Source organism: Magnolia sinica, chromosome 5 (genome assembly GCF_029962835.1).
Source record: "Magnolia sinica isolate HGM2019 chromosome 5, MsV1, whole genome shotgun sequence".
NCBI classification, from domain to species: Eukaryota; Viridiplantae; Streptophyta; class Magnoliopsida; order Magnoliales; family Magnoliaceae; genus Magnolia; species Magnolia sinica.
The window spans coordinates 58974596-58992630 of NC_080577.1; the positions used below are offsets into that span (position 1 = coordinate 58974596).

General features: G+C 38.6%; 1 protein-coding gene across 2 annotated transcripts in view; it reads left to right on the plus strand.

Annotated features, from left to right (window-relative positions):
- Positions 1-12573, plus strand: part of LOC131246066 (la-related protein 6B) — a 46973-nt gene extending 34400 nt beyond the window's left edge. The window contains exons 2-10 of one of the 2 annotated variants that reach the window (XM_058245927.1): positions 3780-3861; positions 4779-4873; positions 5050-5121; positions 5212-5291; positions 5387-5483; positions 9683-9730; positions 10072-10140; positions 11745-11882; positions 12000-12573. In XM_058245927.1, coding sequence (XP_058101910.1) covers positions 3780-3861; positions 4779-4873; positions 5050-5121; positions 5212-5291; positions 5387-5483; positions 9683-9730; positions 10072-10140; positions 11745-11882; positions 12000-12263 — 945 coding nt within the window. In that variant the 3' untranslated portion in view covers positions 12264-12573. Of the gene's footprint in view, positions 1-3779; positions 3862-4778; positions 4874-5049; positions 5292-5386; positions 5484-9682; positions 9731-10071; positions 10141-11744; positions 11883-11999 lie in introns of both variants that reach the window. The other variant, XM_058245926.1, reaches the window with a different exon arrangement.
- Positions 12574-18035: the final 5462 nt, after the last annotated feature.

Below are 18035 nucleotides of genomic sequence, written 5' to 3' on the forward strand. Positions count from 1 at the left end.
ACCTAGGATTTAGGTAGTAACCTGCTGCATGAAGATCGTGATGGAGTTATTTTGTCCATCTCCTGTCGATCATCTTCCAATAAGTCTCCCAACTTCTACAATCACGTTGAATTGCAAACTTTGCCTTATCCATGGCATCATATAGGAAGCCCATGGTAGGTGCTTCATCGGTTTCAACAAGACGGAGTACCCTCATTAGTGGCTCTATCACCTTTAGGCCTTGACCTTCTTCCAATATTTGTTGTCACGTATGGTGTTCGCAACTTCGACCGGTGTCCCTGATGTCTTCTTCCTATGTTTTGTGTTGAGCCATTCTCGGGAAGCGAACATCTCACTCAACTCTCCCTTATGCTGGAATAAACTCTCTAATGCTATAAATTTTGTTGCGAATCTAGTCGCCGTAGGCCTCAACAACTCTCGTCCTTTCATGAACTTTCTCATTATTGCGACTACTTGATTATGGTTGTAAATAAATGTCATCACTTCCCTTGCCCTTTCGACCATTTCCTTAACATTCTTCTTCTTCCCAATATCTTCCAATATAAGATCAATACAATGGGCAGCACATGGTGACCAAAAAAGATGTTTTCTCTTATCCATCAACATATGTCCTGCAAGCTTATATGTTGCTTCATTATCTGTCATAATCCGCAATGGGCAGCACATGGTGACCAAAAAAGAAGTTTTCTCTTATCCATCAACATATGTCCTGCAAGCTTATATGTTGTTTCATTATCTGTCATAATCCGCACTATATTCTCCTCTCCAATCTCGTTCACAACTTTATCCATTAGTCCATTAATATAAGTAGAATTTTTTGTTGCCTCTGTGGCATCAATTGACTTGTGGTATATAGTTCCTAAGTGGCAATACACCATAAAGTTGATCATGCTGCGTCTGGTTGGGCCAGTCCAACCATCACACATGATCGTGCTCTTCTGGCTTGCCATACAGGTTTAAAGGTAGCCACATATGCTTTCACATCTACATACTTTGCATCTGTCCATTTCCCCCTAATCTCCTTAGCCGTGAGAGCTTTTATTCCTTCACCTGCTTCTGCTGCTGCATCATTTACCACCTGCCAATATGGAGAATCGGTTGCGTTAGGAGGTATGTCGGCATGTATAAATAACTTTGTTGCTGCTCTACCTAATTTCTCAACGGAAATTCTACTCCACATTTGTTTTATCTTCTTTTGTTTGGTTGATTCTTTTCTAAATAGGATTGGATCAATAGAGGGTCTCCTAAGCTCATTTACTTCTTCATCCAAACGTATAGGGGCATCACGTGTAGATGTTTGTCGTCGGCTCCCAAACATACGTCGTAACTCACCAAACCTACCCCCCTCCCCACCCCCACCTGCAGAAGGAGTTGCACTTCCAGTTGCACTCCAACTCCCACTCTCACTGCCCCCCCCCCCCCTGTATCACGCACTGACCCATGTGTGCCAAACATATGGCAATGTTCTTCCTCTTCACGAGCTAGACGCAAGCTCTCTCTCCTAGCTATAGTAAATTCTCGATCTGAATTAATAATATCTTCATCACGAACACCCATATATTCAGGACCAAACACCTCCTGTCGAGCTGCATCCAAAATATCATCTTTCTTCTTTTGTACAGCAGCACGTTTACCCTTCGACTCATCCAGACTAGCTTGCATTAAAAGCATTATCTCTTTCGGTACTCTACTACATGGCGCAACTTGACCATTTTGATGTGCCAAATGTTGTTTGAGACGGGTAATTCTACCAGTCACTAGTCTATCACAATACTTGCACTTCATTTGGTGCCTAGTACCACCAACCCTCTCACAATGTTGACATCCAATATCCTCACTTATTTGTTGTTGGCCAGACCCAGACATTTCTTTAGGTTTAGGTAGATACTAGATAATTAGATATGAGTATGAGTGTAGGACCTATGTTAATAAAGATGATTTTATGTTCTAACTAAACCCTAAGAAGCTCCAAGGCAAAACCTTTCCAATATAAGTAAATAAAAACATAAAGTCACTAATTCGAAAATAGAAAAAAATTATAAAATGACACCATAAATCTGTAAAATGCACATTAACATGTTCCACTATAATTAAAACATCAAATTCTATGATTAAATCAGCAAACTATTCATTAAAAATGATTTTTCGAATTTTAAAAAAAATGGCCAAAATTCATGCGTAAATAGAAAAAAATATAAAATGGCATCCCAAATCTGTAAAATGCACATTAACATGTTCTACTATGATTAACACATCACATGGCATGATTAAAACAGCAAAACAATCATTAAAAAATTATTTTTCGAATTTTTAAAAAAAAGGGCCATAATTAATGCGTAAATAGAAAAAACTATAAAAAAATTATAAAATGGCACCCCAAATCTGTAAAATGCACATTAACATGTTCTACTATGATTAACACATCATATGGCATGATTAAAACAGCAAAACAACCATTAAAAATTGATTTTTCGAATTAAAAAAAAATGGCCAAAATTCTTGCGTAAATAGAAAAAAATATAAAAATATATATAAAATGGCACCCCAAATCTGTTAAATGCACATTAACATGTTCTACTATGATTAACACATCATATGACATGATTAAAACAACAATACAACCATTAAAAATTGATTTTTCGAATTTAAAAAAAATTTGGCCAAAATTCATGCGTAAATAGAAAAAAATATAAAATGGCACCCCAAATCTATAAAATGCACATTAACATGTTCTACTATGATTAACACATCATATGGCATGATTAAAACAGCAAAAGAACCATTAAAAATTGATTTTTCGAATTTTTAAAAAAAAGGGCACCCCAAAATATAAAATGGCACCCCAAAAATATAAAATGGCACCCCAAAAATATAAAATGCACATTAACATGTTCTACTATAATTAACACATCATATGGCATGATTAAAACAACAAAACAACCATTAAAAATTGATTTTTCGAATTTTTTAAAAAAGGGCCAAAATTCATGCGTAAATAGAAAAAAATTTTAAAAATATATAAAATGGCACCCCAAATCTGTAAAATGCAAATTAACATGTTTTACTATGATTAACACATCATATAGCATTATTAAAACAGCAAAAGAACCATTAAAAATTGATTTTTCGAATTTAAAAAAAAAGGGTCAAAATTCATGCGTAAATAAAAAAAATATAAAAAAATATTAAATGGCACCCCAAATCTGTAAAATGCACATCAACATGTTCTACCATGATTAATACATCATATGGCATGATTAAAACAGCAAAACATATTAAAAAAAAGTATAAATACTTATTTTTGACGAATTTCTGAAAAATGGTCCACCGAGCTTTGATTCAACAAAATCCATAATATAATGTGTTTTTTTCTCAAATACCCAGCCAAGGTTGGTCGAAATTAGTAGTAGAATGAGTGAGAAACAGTTTGGAAGCAAGATGTTTCAAAAAAACAGCAAAACAGAGCTTAAAATGAAAAAAAAAAAAGTTACCGTTTTTTTACCGTTACGGGCTAGCCGTAACGGCCGTTATGCCCGTAACGGGCCCGTATCGGCCGATACGACCCTGAAACGCGTATCGGCCCTTACCGTTACCGTTACGTAACCGTTTTGGCACACCCTGTTGTATACGTACTCAATGCTGACATCAATGCAAATATGCGTAGACTTCAAATTTGGTGTAGTTTTGTTCATCACATTCTGAGGCTTTTTTTTTTTTTTTGGTGTACTTTGCCATTGTATTGATGACTGCAAAAACTCAGTTTATTTTAAATGCCGTAGGTGGAATACTACTTCAGCGATGTGAACTTGGCTACTACTGACCATTTGAGGAGATTCATCAATAAAGATCCAGAGGGATTTGGTGAGATATATGCTATTTTGCTTTCATATTCTCACAGTACAAGATTTGGTTATCATGCTTGTATGTATATTTTGTACAAATAGATACATTCTTTGTGATGGGATATGTCATTTTTAATAGTTCCTGTCACTCGGTGTTAGGTTTCGAGCAGTGAAGCTTTACCCTAGTTCTTCGCTGCTCTGTAGATAAGACTGGTGAACTAGGTTTTCTATAGCTGTCCCATAGTAGTTACATCCATGTGTATTGTTGGTGAAATGTACAGTCAAGAGTCATGCAAGCAAGTTTGTACTTCATATCTGAAAAAACAGAAACACGGGTTTCTTATCGTAAAAAGAAGAAGTATGGAATGGCAAACAGTTCATGATCTTGCCAAATAATCTGGAAAATAGAAGCTACCTTGGTATTAACCTGCTTGCAGAAGTCATAAAATTGTTGGTTATTTCTGAGATATTGCTGCTTGCCTTTCGAAAGAATCAGGGATGTGATTGACATTCCTAAATTATTCCAGTCCTATTCGGGAGCTATAGTGAATAGAATTAGCAGCGCTCTGTAAAAGCCATAAATCACGGGATCGTTTGATTGCTCTCTTGACCGTAATTGTTTTTCTCTAATTTGTTAGAACTGAAATTTGCATATGTAGAATCAATAAATGCAAGGAAGCAAAGCCATCTCTTTCTTGAATTGAAATATGCACGCATAGACTCATTAAACTCAGGAACTGAAATTTGCATATGTAGAATCAATAAATGCGAGGAAGCAAAACCTTCTCTTTCTTGAATTGAAATATGCACGCATGGACTCATTAAACTCAGGAATCTCTCTCTCTCTCTCTCTCTCTCTCTCTCTCTCTCTCTCTCTCTCTCTCTGTTTGCATTATCATTGTTTGTAACTGTGGTTGGACCTTGTTTATTGAACAGTGCCGATATCAGTCGTTGCAGCTTTTAAGAAGATTAAAGCTCTTGTCAGCAGTAATCCCCTGCTCGCAAAAGCTCTTCGGACCTCATCAAAGCTTGTAATGCTTCATAAATCAGTGGTTTTTCCATATCAGCATTTTTATGCACTCGATATATATATATGTATATATATATATATATATATATATATATATATATATATATATATATATATGTATATATCTTTTTTTTTTTGTAATATCAGCCTGTCCCATTATGCTGCTGCATTCCACAGGTTGTCAGTGAAGATGGAAAGAAAGTTAGAAGACAGCATCCATTCACTGATGCAGATGTGGAAGAGTTGCAGGTTATCTTCATTTTTTTTTTTTGTTTGTTGTCTCCACTTGTTTCCATTTGCGCTGATGATGTTGGCTCGTCTGTACTTCTCTGTATGCAGTCTCGCATTGTTGTTGCTGAGAATCTTCCTGAAGATCATTCTTATCAAAACCTCATGAAGGTTTTCTCAGTTGTTGGAAGGTGGGGGACTAGGGAACTTTTGCTAAACATTTAAACTGTTTTCTTTTATTGTTGAATGTCTCTAGAGTTTCAATGTCGTGAAATGATTATGGCAGTGTGAAAGCAATTCGTACCTGTCCTCCTCAGACCACCAATGGTGCAGTTCCTGGTGCATCTAGATCAGGAAAAATGGACATGCCCTTCAGTAACAAGGTATGTTATACATTAGCCGATTAGTTGTCTGTGATAACAGCAATGCTTAAGGGTGCTCTAGGTTGTACCAAAAATCATGAAATTAATGATGTTTTCCTCCAAATTAGACTGTTGAATCATGAAATATCATGATATTTGGTTCAACAAACCCTAAACAATGACCTCAAGAATTTTCCAGCCATATTTGGAACAGTATATGGAGATAGCAGCGTCTTTCCTAGACAGGCCGGATTTCCCACTCTAGGCAGATACAAGATGAGTTTTGTTGACCATGGTTCTCACCATGTAGGTATCCCCATTATCTTCAGTAAGATCTAAGGGTTCTGACTAGATTGCATGTGTGGCCGTTGTGGCCATGGCGCGCCTCGCCCTGGACCCTAGGCAAGGTGTTTACCCTGGTTATCTGCCTAGGGCCTGACTGCGGCTTGGCATGCCTACATCACATAGGCCATTTGATGTGGGTTTCCACTAAGGGTGTAAATGCATGAGAGGGCTCTTGGAAACCCTATTTCAATAACTTTCCTCTTTTCTTTTGAGATCAAAAGCTTAAAATTTTGTACCCAACGAGGTTTGGGCGAATGGTCTTCACCATAGGTTTGCTCCCTACAGGTGAGGGTTCGATTCCCCTCCTTGGCTTTACCCGATACACGTGGTTGTGGGTGATTGCGTGTATCCGCATGGATTAGTCTCACTTCAAAAAGAGGTGGGGACACCCTATGTCTTCAAAAAAAAAAAAAAAAAAGCTTAAAATTTTGTTCCCAAAATGTCAACATCTTCTCTCATTTCTTTTCCTCTTTTTTCTTCTCCTAATAGTTTGGTTTGATTAACAGTTATTAGTTTAGTAGTTAACTAGTTTCATGGATGGTTTGGTTAATGATTAATGATTATTTGATTACTAATATTAGTTTGATAAATAGATGGTTAGTTTAATTGTCTTGGCTCCGTTTTACCTTTTGTTTTTCTTTGAAATTGTAAGTGGTGTTGATTTTGATTGATTAAAAGATAAACATAATATATTTAAGGGAAATATTAATATTTACCATATATTAAAAAATTGTGCCTAGAACTCCAATCATGCGCCTAGGTGCACCTAAGCATTTTAGGTGCTCCAGGGACAGGTGCACTTGGGGTGCGCATGGTGCCTTCAGCTCACTGGCTGCTGATGCCTCCTCATCATGGCTATCCATATTGCACCCTAATCCTAAGGTGTGATACCCTCTTATGTGTTGATGGTTTGACGAAATGTGTTGGAGTGGAGATCAAGGACTGTTGGGATAGATTTGGTCCAGATGGCTTCCAGGTTAGTTTGAGATCACTGGAAGAATATTTTAGATGGGTAAACATGATAGATGGGTTGGAATTGTGATTCACAACTATTAAGCTTAAGGGATCGGCTATAATATGAGGAAGTTCATGCAATGGAAGCAGTCTCAGGTCTTAATTGTTTAAAAGAGTGATATACCGAGGTGTGCCAGGCTGAGGTGTTTAGAACCTAGCGGCTGTGTTTGGGTGTAAAACCAGGGCCATTGCCAACGTGCCTTGAATTTGTGTGGGTAAACTAACGACAAGGCTTTTGGATTTGGCAGTGGAGAGAGGTATCAAGGAACCTTAAGCTTGGGAGAGCAGAGATCTGAGCATTAGGGGTCAAATTACACCCTAAATGGCAGCTTTGGCTAACATGCTAACTTACTGTTTGTCTGTTTAGTTGCCCGGGCATAGTTCTGAATAGAGTAGCCAGGGTTGCAGTGACAAACAATAAAGACCACTTGGTGAAGTGGAAAAGTTTGCTTGTCCCAATCTCTTGGGGAGTGGGAATGAAAATCCTTTGCAGCATGAATCAAGCATTATTGGGTGAATGGATGCTGAGATTAATGGTTCATTAATCATTAGTGTCTTCTCAGTATAGAGCATCAGGTCATGTGGAGCTATTTTCATGGAGGAGGTTTCCATTTAGGGGTGTCACTTGTGTCGAGATGTTGTTATATTAGATTCTGGGAGGACATCTGCATGGTGCCAGCCCCCTATGGTAGGAGTTTGCATCACTATATTCATTGGCCTCGATGAAAGGGCAAAGTAACGCAACGTTATAGGTGGTTTAGAGGGGTGGCCTGGAAAGCTTGTTACTGATTTAGCTTCATAATTGGTGAAGTTCTGGAATAAAACTTAACATGATGATGTAGTGGTAGTAAAAGATGTTATACATCATCCAAAATTGCATGCTTTGAGGAATATGCATAACCGTCTAGCGGATACAACTTAATGAGGCACATGCGGTTGATGTGTAGAAAATTAGAAATAGATTTGGGCTCTTTAATTGCAATTTATTATTTTCTTTATTTGGAACACTTCTTTACTAGCAAGTTGAGTAGGAATAGGCCACTACAAGGAGACCATGGGATTGTTTTGTTAGATTTTTGCCTAAGAATTTTGTTAAAAGTCTTTAAATATGGCAATATACATGGGATGGAATGTAATATAATTATTTTTTGATTGAATGGTATTTTTAGCTTAGTTTAATCTTCATTCCTGCAATGCCGTAGAAGTCCCCTTGTTACAACTCCATTGGGTTCTGTGTGGAGTGATTCTATGGACCCGAATATGCATAACCGTCTAGCGGATACAGCTTAATGAGGCCCGTGCGGTTGATGTGTAGAAAATTAGAAATAGATTTGGGCTCTTTAATTGCAATTTATTATTTTCTTTATTCGGAACACTTCTTTAGTAGCAAGTTGAGTAGGAATAGGCCACTACAAGGAGACCATGGGATTGTTTTGTTAGATTTTTGCCTAAGAATTTTGTTAAAAGTCTTTAAATATGGCAATATACATGGGATGGAATGTAATATAATTATTTTTTGATTGAATGGTATTTTTAGCTTAGTTTAATATTCATTCCTGCAATGCCGTAGAAGTCCCCTTGGTACAACTCCATTGGGTTCTGTGTGGAGCGATTCTATGGGCCTGTTTGGTAGCAACAAAACTTTTAGCCCAAATAGCTTGTCTAGGTTGGGCTTGTCTAGTCTTGTCTAGCTAGGACAAATGCTGTCCTATTTAAGTCTGGCTGTTTTTGTTGTAACCTGTCTGTTGTTTGTGGCAAGAACAAGCCTGTTTGTTGTTTGTTGAAGCTTATCTAGGTCTTATTTTTTCATTGAAAATACTCAAGAGGTTTGTGAGGCTCATTAGGCTATCAGAGTGAATCCACTCAGTCCATTAGGCTTCTTCCCTCGTATGTCACATCCACCCTACAAAAAAAAGGTAGAAAAACAACTCACTAAAAAACTCAGTTCATATAGTTGGAAAATTTATGTAAAATCATGGATAAACCCCTTAAAATTGACTGTTGTGGCCCGTCTGAGTTTTAAACCATAAACATACGTAGTATGCCCCTTCATCTTGGTGGGAGGAATCTGATTAATGGATTGGATTCAATATTTAGATGGTCCTATGGGCCCCGCGCACGGTGTTTGGTGTCTTTGTCCCCATTGTTGCTTGTCATGTGACCCACCCAAGCTGTGGGTCAGGTTGATATTTGATACGAGGGCCTAAAATCTTGATTGAATGTCATTGATGGATCAGATATCACCACACATGGGCAGACGAAGGGAGGGAGAGAATGTTGTCCGAAGTTGCTAGGAACCGACTCCTTGTAGAGACAAGGAGCTGGCTAACTCTCAAAAAGAGATATTAGCAGTCCCTGATTTTATTGGGATCCTAGCCAGGATATTTCTCAACAAATGCCCAATTTCTTCCCTATCTGCTGTAAGCCTATAGGCTCCAACTTTTCTTGCTACCAAAGTATCTTTTCTTTGCCCTTTTCTTTATTATGAATTATTGCTGAAATTGGATCTGTTGGAGCTATATATTGTGACTTCTAGAGTTGGAATTGATTGGTGAAAAGAGTATGTACTTGAATCTTTGTTTTCTAGCTTGATATCCAATTTTATTGCTGTATCATAAGTTGAGTTTTAAGTTTTAGAACCTTGATGTATGTGTAGTGCATATGCAGTTTGTTGAGGAGTTTTGATGTTGTGTTTTAATTTTAGAACCGTAATGCATGGTATTTCTTTTTTCTTTTTTCACCTGCAGTTGCATGCATTTGTATATGCAGTTTGTTGTGGAAGTTTTGATGTTGTGTTTAAATTTTAGAACCGTAATGCATGGTAATTCTTTTTTCCTTTTTTTTTTTTTTTTCACCTGCAGTTGCATGCATTTGTGGAATATGAGACTGTTGAGCTAGCTGAGAAAGCAGTAAGTTTTCTTTTTCATTTGGGACCTGCTCTCTCTCTCTCTCTCTCTCTCTCTCTCTCTCTCTCTCTCTCTCTCTCTCTCTCTCTCTCTCTCTAAATTAAAAGAATGACTTCTGAAGGCACATGTGCAACAGTTACCGATGCCATTTTTAGAGTTAAATGTCTCATTTAGTATTCGGAGGAATCACCGGGTTCCTTTCCTCCATCCCATGGGCTAGCCCCACTTATTTGATCGGGTTTCTTCTGCACTAGCTTTGAATCGGCCTTCAGGCTCTCTTCTTTGATAAAGTTTTTCATTACTAAAAACAATCTGATTGGCTGTCTCCTTTTCTTGATGAGCAGGTTGCTGAGCTAAACAATGAGAGGAACTGGAGAAGTGGCCTCAAAGTTCGACTACTGCTTAGACGCACGGTACTTGTTCTTCTGAGTATTAAATGTCATGTTGAATTTGGAAATGCACTTCTCGTGCATTCATGTGGAAGTTCAATATTCTGGGATTGGGTTCGGCGATAAACTTGGACTGCAAGTCCTCAGATAATGTATATAATATTTTAGATTTTTTTAAAATCTAAAATCGAACTCTATATAATATACTGTGATTGGGTTGGGGATCACTCTATCTATAACATTCCACACATCTCTCTGTGCATTCTGTGGCATTTTGATGTTGTGATTAACTACATAGAGCATGCTTTTTTCTTTTTCTTTTTTGCTTTGTGGGGGGTGGGACAAACAGAACATATAAACAGATTAGATGTTGTGGATAAGCTGGTTATACCTTCATCTTCTTCTTCTTCACCTTCTAGTTTCAACTTGAACTAACTCCTACCCAGTGCAGTTCTTTGTCTCTGTTGCACCTGGACAAACCATCCAAGCCTACTTTCTCTCAATCATATTTGCCTCTTGTTGCTACTACTCAGTTCCTCAAATGCATTCATTTAATTCTATCCTTCCTCAACTTTTCACTCATCCATCTCAACATCCTCATTTAAGCTAAGCATCCTATGAACATGACATGTTCCTTAACTTCTCAGCATTCTGTCCCATACATGGATAGTTTTATAGCCATCCTATAAATTCTTCGCTTCAGATTGATTGGTATGAGTCAATCACATAAAACTCGAGAGGCACATCTCCACTTCATCCATCCAAGCTCTAATTCCATGCAGATGTACCTTTAGTTCATATACTTCTCAAGGAAGAAGAAGAAGAAGAGCAAAGCCTGACGGTATGCTCAATAATGGAGATTCACATACCATTCCTGTTGGTGGACATGTGGGTTTTGATGCTGAATCAGTTTTTCTTTTCTTTTTCTTTTTTCTTTTTTCTTTTTCTTTTCATGTTCTCAAATAGCCATGAAATTGCTTCTGCAGTATAACAAGATACGATTACGAAGCGACCTGATTTGATTCAAATCATTGAATGATGTTATTTTTGCATTTGAATCTACCCTAAATCACAAGCAGTTTGAATATCCAGAATGAATGGTTACTCTTTCCAATTCCATTTGGTATGTTACTTAAATAGAAATTACATTAGCTGGGAAAATATCTTTCCAAAGTTTCCATCCATAATCAATATGGACAATTGGCAGTGGTACTGATTCAGCGTTTAAGAGTTTGAGAAACAGTATCCTGGCATCTATATGATGGAAGCTGGAACCTGGATTTTGATAGAACTCTCAGATCCCGTAGAAGTGAATTCCATGCTTCCAGACATGTTTTGAAAATAACATTCAAGTAGGCATTGTATGATGCGATGTTCTTTGAACAAGACAATTGGATCCTTTTAGTATAACATATCATACACATGGGGTTTTTAAATATTCAGGAATAGGACTTGAAAATTGTCTTGTTGAGATTTATTGGATGGGCTTCGTTGCATTGATAACTATTAAGTTTCAGAGCTTTTAGCTTAGAACTTTGTATTGGTAAAGTCAGCTTGAGACAACTCAAAAAGTTTCTAAACTATATGCATGTGTCTTATCAACCTCTCATATAATATTCTCTTTGCAGACGAAGCCTGCCCGAGGGAGAAAAATGGGGCATGAAAGTGACTGGAATGGTGAGGAGGAGGATGTGTCCACATCTGAGCAGCCAAATGAGAAGCAACCAGAGGATCCTCAACCATCTGAATCATCACACGAGCATGCCGTACTCTCTTTCGCGCTAATTTGAGCATTCAATTCTATTTTGACTGTTCAGGCAGCTAATAGATTTGTCAGATAATTGATATGCTTACAAATCTTGAACCACCATGTGTCCTGATAGGTGGAGGAGGGTCTCAATGGTCATAACGACAAGGAGGGTGGAGCAAGGAGAGCAGGGCGAGCCCGTGGCCGTGGCAAGGGTCGTGGGCGGGGTCAGCACCATAATAACCGTGGAGGCCATGCAGTGGGCACTCCCCCTTCGAATAACTCGATTCAAAATGACCAGCCAGCAGTATCTAAGCAACCTCCCGGGCCCCGCATGCCTGATGGCACACGGGGATTCACCCTTGGCCGAGGGAAGCCACTCGGTGTTACCACAGCCTAAAAAGTCTTCATTTATCTTAAGTAGAGATCACATTATATATTGCACCTGTTCTGTGTGTTTGTGGGTGTTGATGGCAGGGTTTTAGAGGCGGCTGTCCATCCTTCAAAGCAGGAATGGCTGGGATTCCTTTGATGAGTGCTGTGGTTTTAAAAACGTAAGAAGCATGCAAGCTGGTTTTGGTGTTTGATTTTGTTAGCTATTTTAATGTAAAAAAGAAAAAAAAAAAAAAAGGGGAACACGTGAAGACTTATACCTATATCATGTGTAGCTGAGGATGTTATATTCGAATGCAAATAGGGTTTTTTTTTTTTTTTTTTTTTGGTTTTGTTGGGCAGCAATATTCAGATGGTGAAGATTGGAGGACTGATGTTTAAGGGGTTGTTTGGATTGGACCTATGGTCATATGGGAAGTAAATATGTAATTATTACATTTAAGAGATGTTTGGAGATGGGTGGTCTTTGGCGGTAAAGCAACAACTGTACAGTTCTCTTGCGACATCTAAAAGGGGCAAGATTTGGCATATACAATGCTGGATTTCCATGGAAGAGCGAGAGAATTTGAAGTGACCCTTCTGACTCTTAATGCACCTAATGCACATGTATTGGAGTGTACAAACATTCAAGGATGAGGAGCATTGAAACATCTTCGATAGTTTTACATGGTGTCTTCAACCCTATCCAATCTATGAATAGCCTGCCAACAGTTATTATAAGCCTCAATTGCAATGTGCATACAAACATCGAGCACAATAATAGAATGTCAGGTTGAATTAGTTTTGAATCAGAGGAGTTCTGTCAAAATTTTGCTCTACTTTCCTATATGACTGTATACGTCCAATTCATACACTCCTTAAAACAGTAAGAGTCAATGGATCATATTCATAGGGGAAAAGCGTATTTGATCAGATGTCAAGAAATGTTCACTGATCCAGTTGTCCGGTTAGTTGGGTGCAATTTGTTTGTATTGTGAGCAATCAATGATAAGCGTGGACAATTTTGTATGGATCTTGGAACCTTTTTACTGGTGTTTGTTGGATCTTGTATTCTTCTGCGTCCACAACGGCACAATTTCTAGCCACCCTGAGCAACCTAGCCAGCTCGCTCATCAGTACTCTCAAGCTACCTTGCAACTTTTCATCTCCCAGTAAGGGCATGTTTGGATACAAGGAATCCAAGGGGAAAACAAAATCCGATTCCCTTGATTAGATTGCAGTGTTTGTTTGGATAGATAATATATGGTAGATTCTTGAATAATCAAATTTCTCTGATACAAGGTAGCTATTGTGGATGTTATCTTATAATTATATATCTGGGTAGGACCTGAAAATGGAGTCTTGTTAGAGATCAAAATGAAGAAAAATCTCATGCATCTTTTAGGTCTCATTGGGAAGGGGGTAATTTTCCGTCCAGCCGTGCTATTGAAGAGTTTTGAGCCTCGTCAAAATCAGAATTTGATAGCAGGGTCATGTCACACAGGTTGCGAGCATAGCATAGCATTGAAGCCTCAATTAGGACCATCTGGTTTGAAGTTTTGCTCGAAGAAGCATTATCCGCACCTTTTCACTTGCTGGAAATAACGGATTTTTGAGAGGGTTTTTTTTTTTTTTTAAATTAATTACTTCTTATGAGACTTTAACCATACGTCTGTAAAATGCACGACGGTTGAGCCGCATCAGACTCGTCAGAATCTTAAAACCATGGGTAATATTGACTCACCAACCAATCCTTGACTTGGCTTTGAGATGGAAAAGGAGGCGTAACTTCTCATGCAGCTGTATCTCGTTCGCTCGCTTTTACACCATGAAAATAACATGGTCTGGGTCTTGTTTCTCAAGCCGTGCTTTTTTTAGTACAGCTATCCTGCTTTTCATTAGTCACTAGTTCCTTTATTTCAGACTGTTTAAAATCTGTACGTCTCAAGGCCTTGTTTGCACAGGGCCTGAGAAAGTTACATTGATCCTTCATCTGATAGGAAGACACTTGTGTTTTTGCCCAATGCCTAAACCATTCGTACCATCGTCTTACGTTTTGTTAGGTTAGAGACGTGTGCACATCTTCTTTCGGTTGGACTGCTTGGATCTTTCGATTGGGTCTGATATCTGGTCTGTTACTAATTCATGGCGTGCCCACCTGATGAAAGTTTGGTCATTGAAAAGTTTAGAATCATCCAATGAAGGAAAATTTTGGATTGTAGCTAATCCATGGTTGGGTCTTTTTCAACTAATGGTAGGATATCATGTGCCAGCATGTGCACACGCAGCAGGCCGATCAAATATACTACCTTTTCTACAATTTATAAATTCTATTGCTATTTTATGATGAGGGGTCTGTGTCACGTGCAAGACCAAAGAAACTTATGAATCACAACCCTCTTGTATGCCAAGGATTTATTTTTATTTTTATTTTTATTTTTTTTAAAAAAAAAAGAGAGAGCAAAAGAACAATACAAAGACGACTAAAATGATGGTATGGGTTTGTGATCCTGATTCTTGGATCCGTTCTATGTTAATCCACAGAGTGACCCACCTGATGAATGGTCCTGATTATGCATCAGCCCGCTGGATTGTGGTAACCATGACTTGTGTGGACTTGATACACTATTCTGCCAAACATCTCCCAGATTGAGAAATCCCAGCTACCAAGTATTTGGATCCTTTATCAGTAGGATGTGGACTTGTTTATTTTATTTCGCCTCTAAAACTGACTATCAGTGGTCAGTGGCATGGTTAATAAAAGTCTAAAGGTACTCAAGCTGAATCGGCCTGATTCGCTCTGTTCCTGTGGATAGATATGGAAGGTGGCCATTGAAAGGTTAGGAGGCTAGCTCGCTCGCTCGCTCGCTGCTCTTGACGATTCTGTTGTTCATCTACAATGTCCCACACCATACATGGGACAGCAGCGATCTCAAAACATACAAAGAGACATAGAATAACTGCCTGCTTTGTAGCCATCCATTTCTTTTGTACACTGTGGCCTACCCAATGAAGGAAACGGCATGATTTTCAAGTTTTCATATCTAAACAGTTGGCCCTACCTGATTGAAACTTCCCATCTTGGACGATTGCTTGCGTGTGGATAAGATCCTGACCACTTCCCATGTCCACATAATGCAAGTACATCTTTATGAGTCTTGCCGCATCTAAACGTGGATGGACCACCAGTCCAAACCTTCATGAATCATAGATTCTCACGGTCCATAACCGTTCGTTTTAAGGTGACCTGGGTATGACATCGCGGTGGCCCATAAGATCAACGGTGCTGATCATCCTAGATGATTTTCATGTCATCATAGATCCTGGAGTTGACCGTCCTATTAGGTTCCATGGAGCCTTATCTGTTTATCATTCATTTAGCTAGCACTTTCGTGGGTCGAGCTTTGAACCGAGCCTACTAAGGGTCGCAGGGCAATGCCTCCTTGCTTGGGTATGGGGCATGCCTCTATTCTAAAAGGTGATTTTATAATTTCACATGTTTTTACATAAATCCCATCTCATTTAGGGTAACATATATTTTATTGTGAGAGAGAAAGACGGTCGTCATTGTATAAAGAGTTGCTTCTTCGTTTTTTACTTTCAAACATAGTAGATTGATGTGAATCCGTATACATATCGAAAAAGAACCGCATAAATCTTTGTGTCGTGGTTTACCTCTTTTTTTTTATGCTTTCTTTTAATTCTGATATTATTGTGCTTGTGGTCGAAAAGGAATCTTTCTCCTACCAATTGGTATTAGAGCTCTTGGTTTGAGTGGGAGAAATGTCGGAAGAAAGAAAGGTGAGGATTGAACAGTTTGATGGTTTGAACTTCGGATTCTGAAAATTGCATATATAAGATTACCTCTATTAGAAGGATTTATATCTTTCTCTTAGAAAAAAAAAAAAAAAAAAAAAAAAAAAAAAAAGTGTAAATGTCTGATAACAACTGGGAGGTGCTCGATAGAAAGGCTTTGAGAACGATTCGACTTTCTTTAGCAATACCTATTGCATTCAACATCTCGAAGGATAAAACCATTGAGGATCTGATGACAGTCTTATCAAAGATGTACGAAAAACCATCTACTTCTAACGATGTTATTCTAATGAAGAGATTGTTCATTATGAAGATGCCTGATGATTTAAACATGGCTGAGTATTTCAATGTGTTCAACATAGTTATGAGCCAGTTGGAATCCATCGGCCTTAATTTTGATAATGAAATTAAAGCTCTTATGATCTTATTAACGTCACCAGATAGCTGGGATAGTTTAGTGGTGATCGTTAGTAATTCTACTAAATCAACAAAGTTAAAATATGATAATTGTGTTGTGGGCCTCATTCTAAGTGAGGATGTAAATCGAGAGGAGCTGAAAGCTTTTGTGTATTTGAGACAACCCAAAGGGGTCGAATATATAGAGATTACAGCATCTATAAAAGGAAAGAAATAAAATCCGAATTATCTACCTATGGAAACCAACTATATAAAGTATGCTAGCTATACAATGCATATTTCAGTCTGTCTAACATCCCCCCTCAAACTAATGCGGGTCATCGACAAGTAATAGTTTGCCAACGAGAAATGAGTGACGTGCAGAAGTTAGAGACTTGGTGAGAATGTCTACAATCTGATCATGGGATGCAACATGTGGTAGAGAAATGAGCCCAGACTGAAATTTCTTACAGATAAAGTGACAGTCAACTTCAATATGTTTCGTCCGTTCATGAAAAACCGGGTTAGAGGCAATCTGAATGGCACTGAGATTATCAAAATGGAGTGGAGTAGGATTCTGCACAGGAATGCCCAAGTCGGAAAGAAGTCCACGTAACCAAACAAGCTCACTACACGCAGCAGACATCGCCCGATACTCGACTTCTGTGCTTGATTTGGAAACAGTGGCCTGCTTCTTACACTTCCAAGATATGAGAGAAGTACCGAGAAAAATACAGTAGCCAGTGGTATATCTTCATGTGAGAGCACAACCAGCCCAATCAGCATCCGAATAAGCACGAAGGTCCAGAGTCGCCGTGGAAGAGAAGAACAATGATCAATCTAGAGTTCCACGTAGGTATCGTATGATGCGTAACACCGCAGTCATATGAAGAGTCCGAGAAGCAGAAACAAACTAACTGACGACTTGGACAGCGTAGGCAATATCAGGGCGAGTCATAGTTAAGTAAACCAGACTCCCAACCAAACGGCGGTATAAATCGGGCTGTGCAAGTAGATCACCATCGTCGCGTCCATAATGAATGTTAAGTTCTAAGGGAGTTTGAACTATTTTCTGATCTATCAATGATGCCAAAGCGAGAAGATCCTTGACATATTTACGCTGGCTGACCAGGATCCCACATTTAGAACGTGAAATTTCAAACCCAAGAAAGTATGTGAGATGGCCGAGGTCTTTCATCTTGAAGGAGGATTGCAGAACTTCCTTTAAAGCCGAGATGCCAGTAGCATCGCTACCAGTCAGGAGGAAGTCGTCAACATAGACCAGAATAATGACAATTCCGTGAGCAGTGATGCGCAAAAATAAGGATGGGTCATGATCACTTTGAGTAAAGCCAGCAACCGTAACAACATCGTGAAAGCATTGGAACCATGCTCGAAGTGTCTGTTTGAAGCCATACAGGGCTTTCTTTAGGTGACATACCTTATTGTCAGGGATTAAAGAGCCAAGAGGAAGTTTCAGATACACGGTTTCTTGGAGATCTCCATGAAGAAAGGCATTTTTCACATCCATCTGAGCGAGTGGCCATGAGCGAACAGAAGATATACTAGAAGAGTACGAACAGTTTTC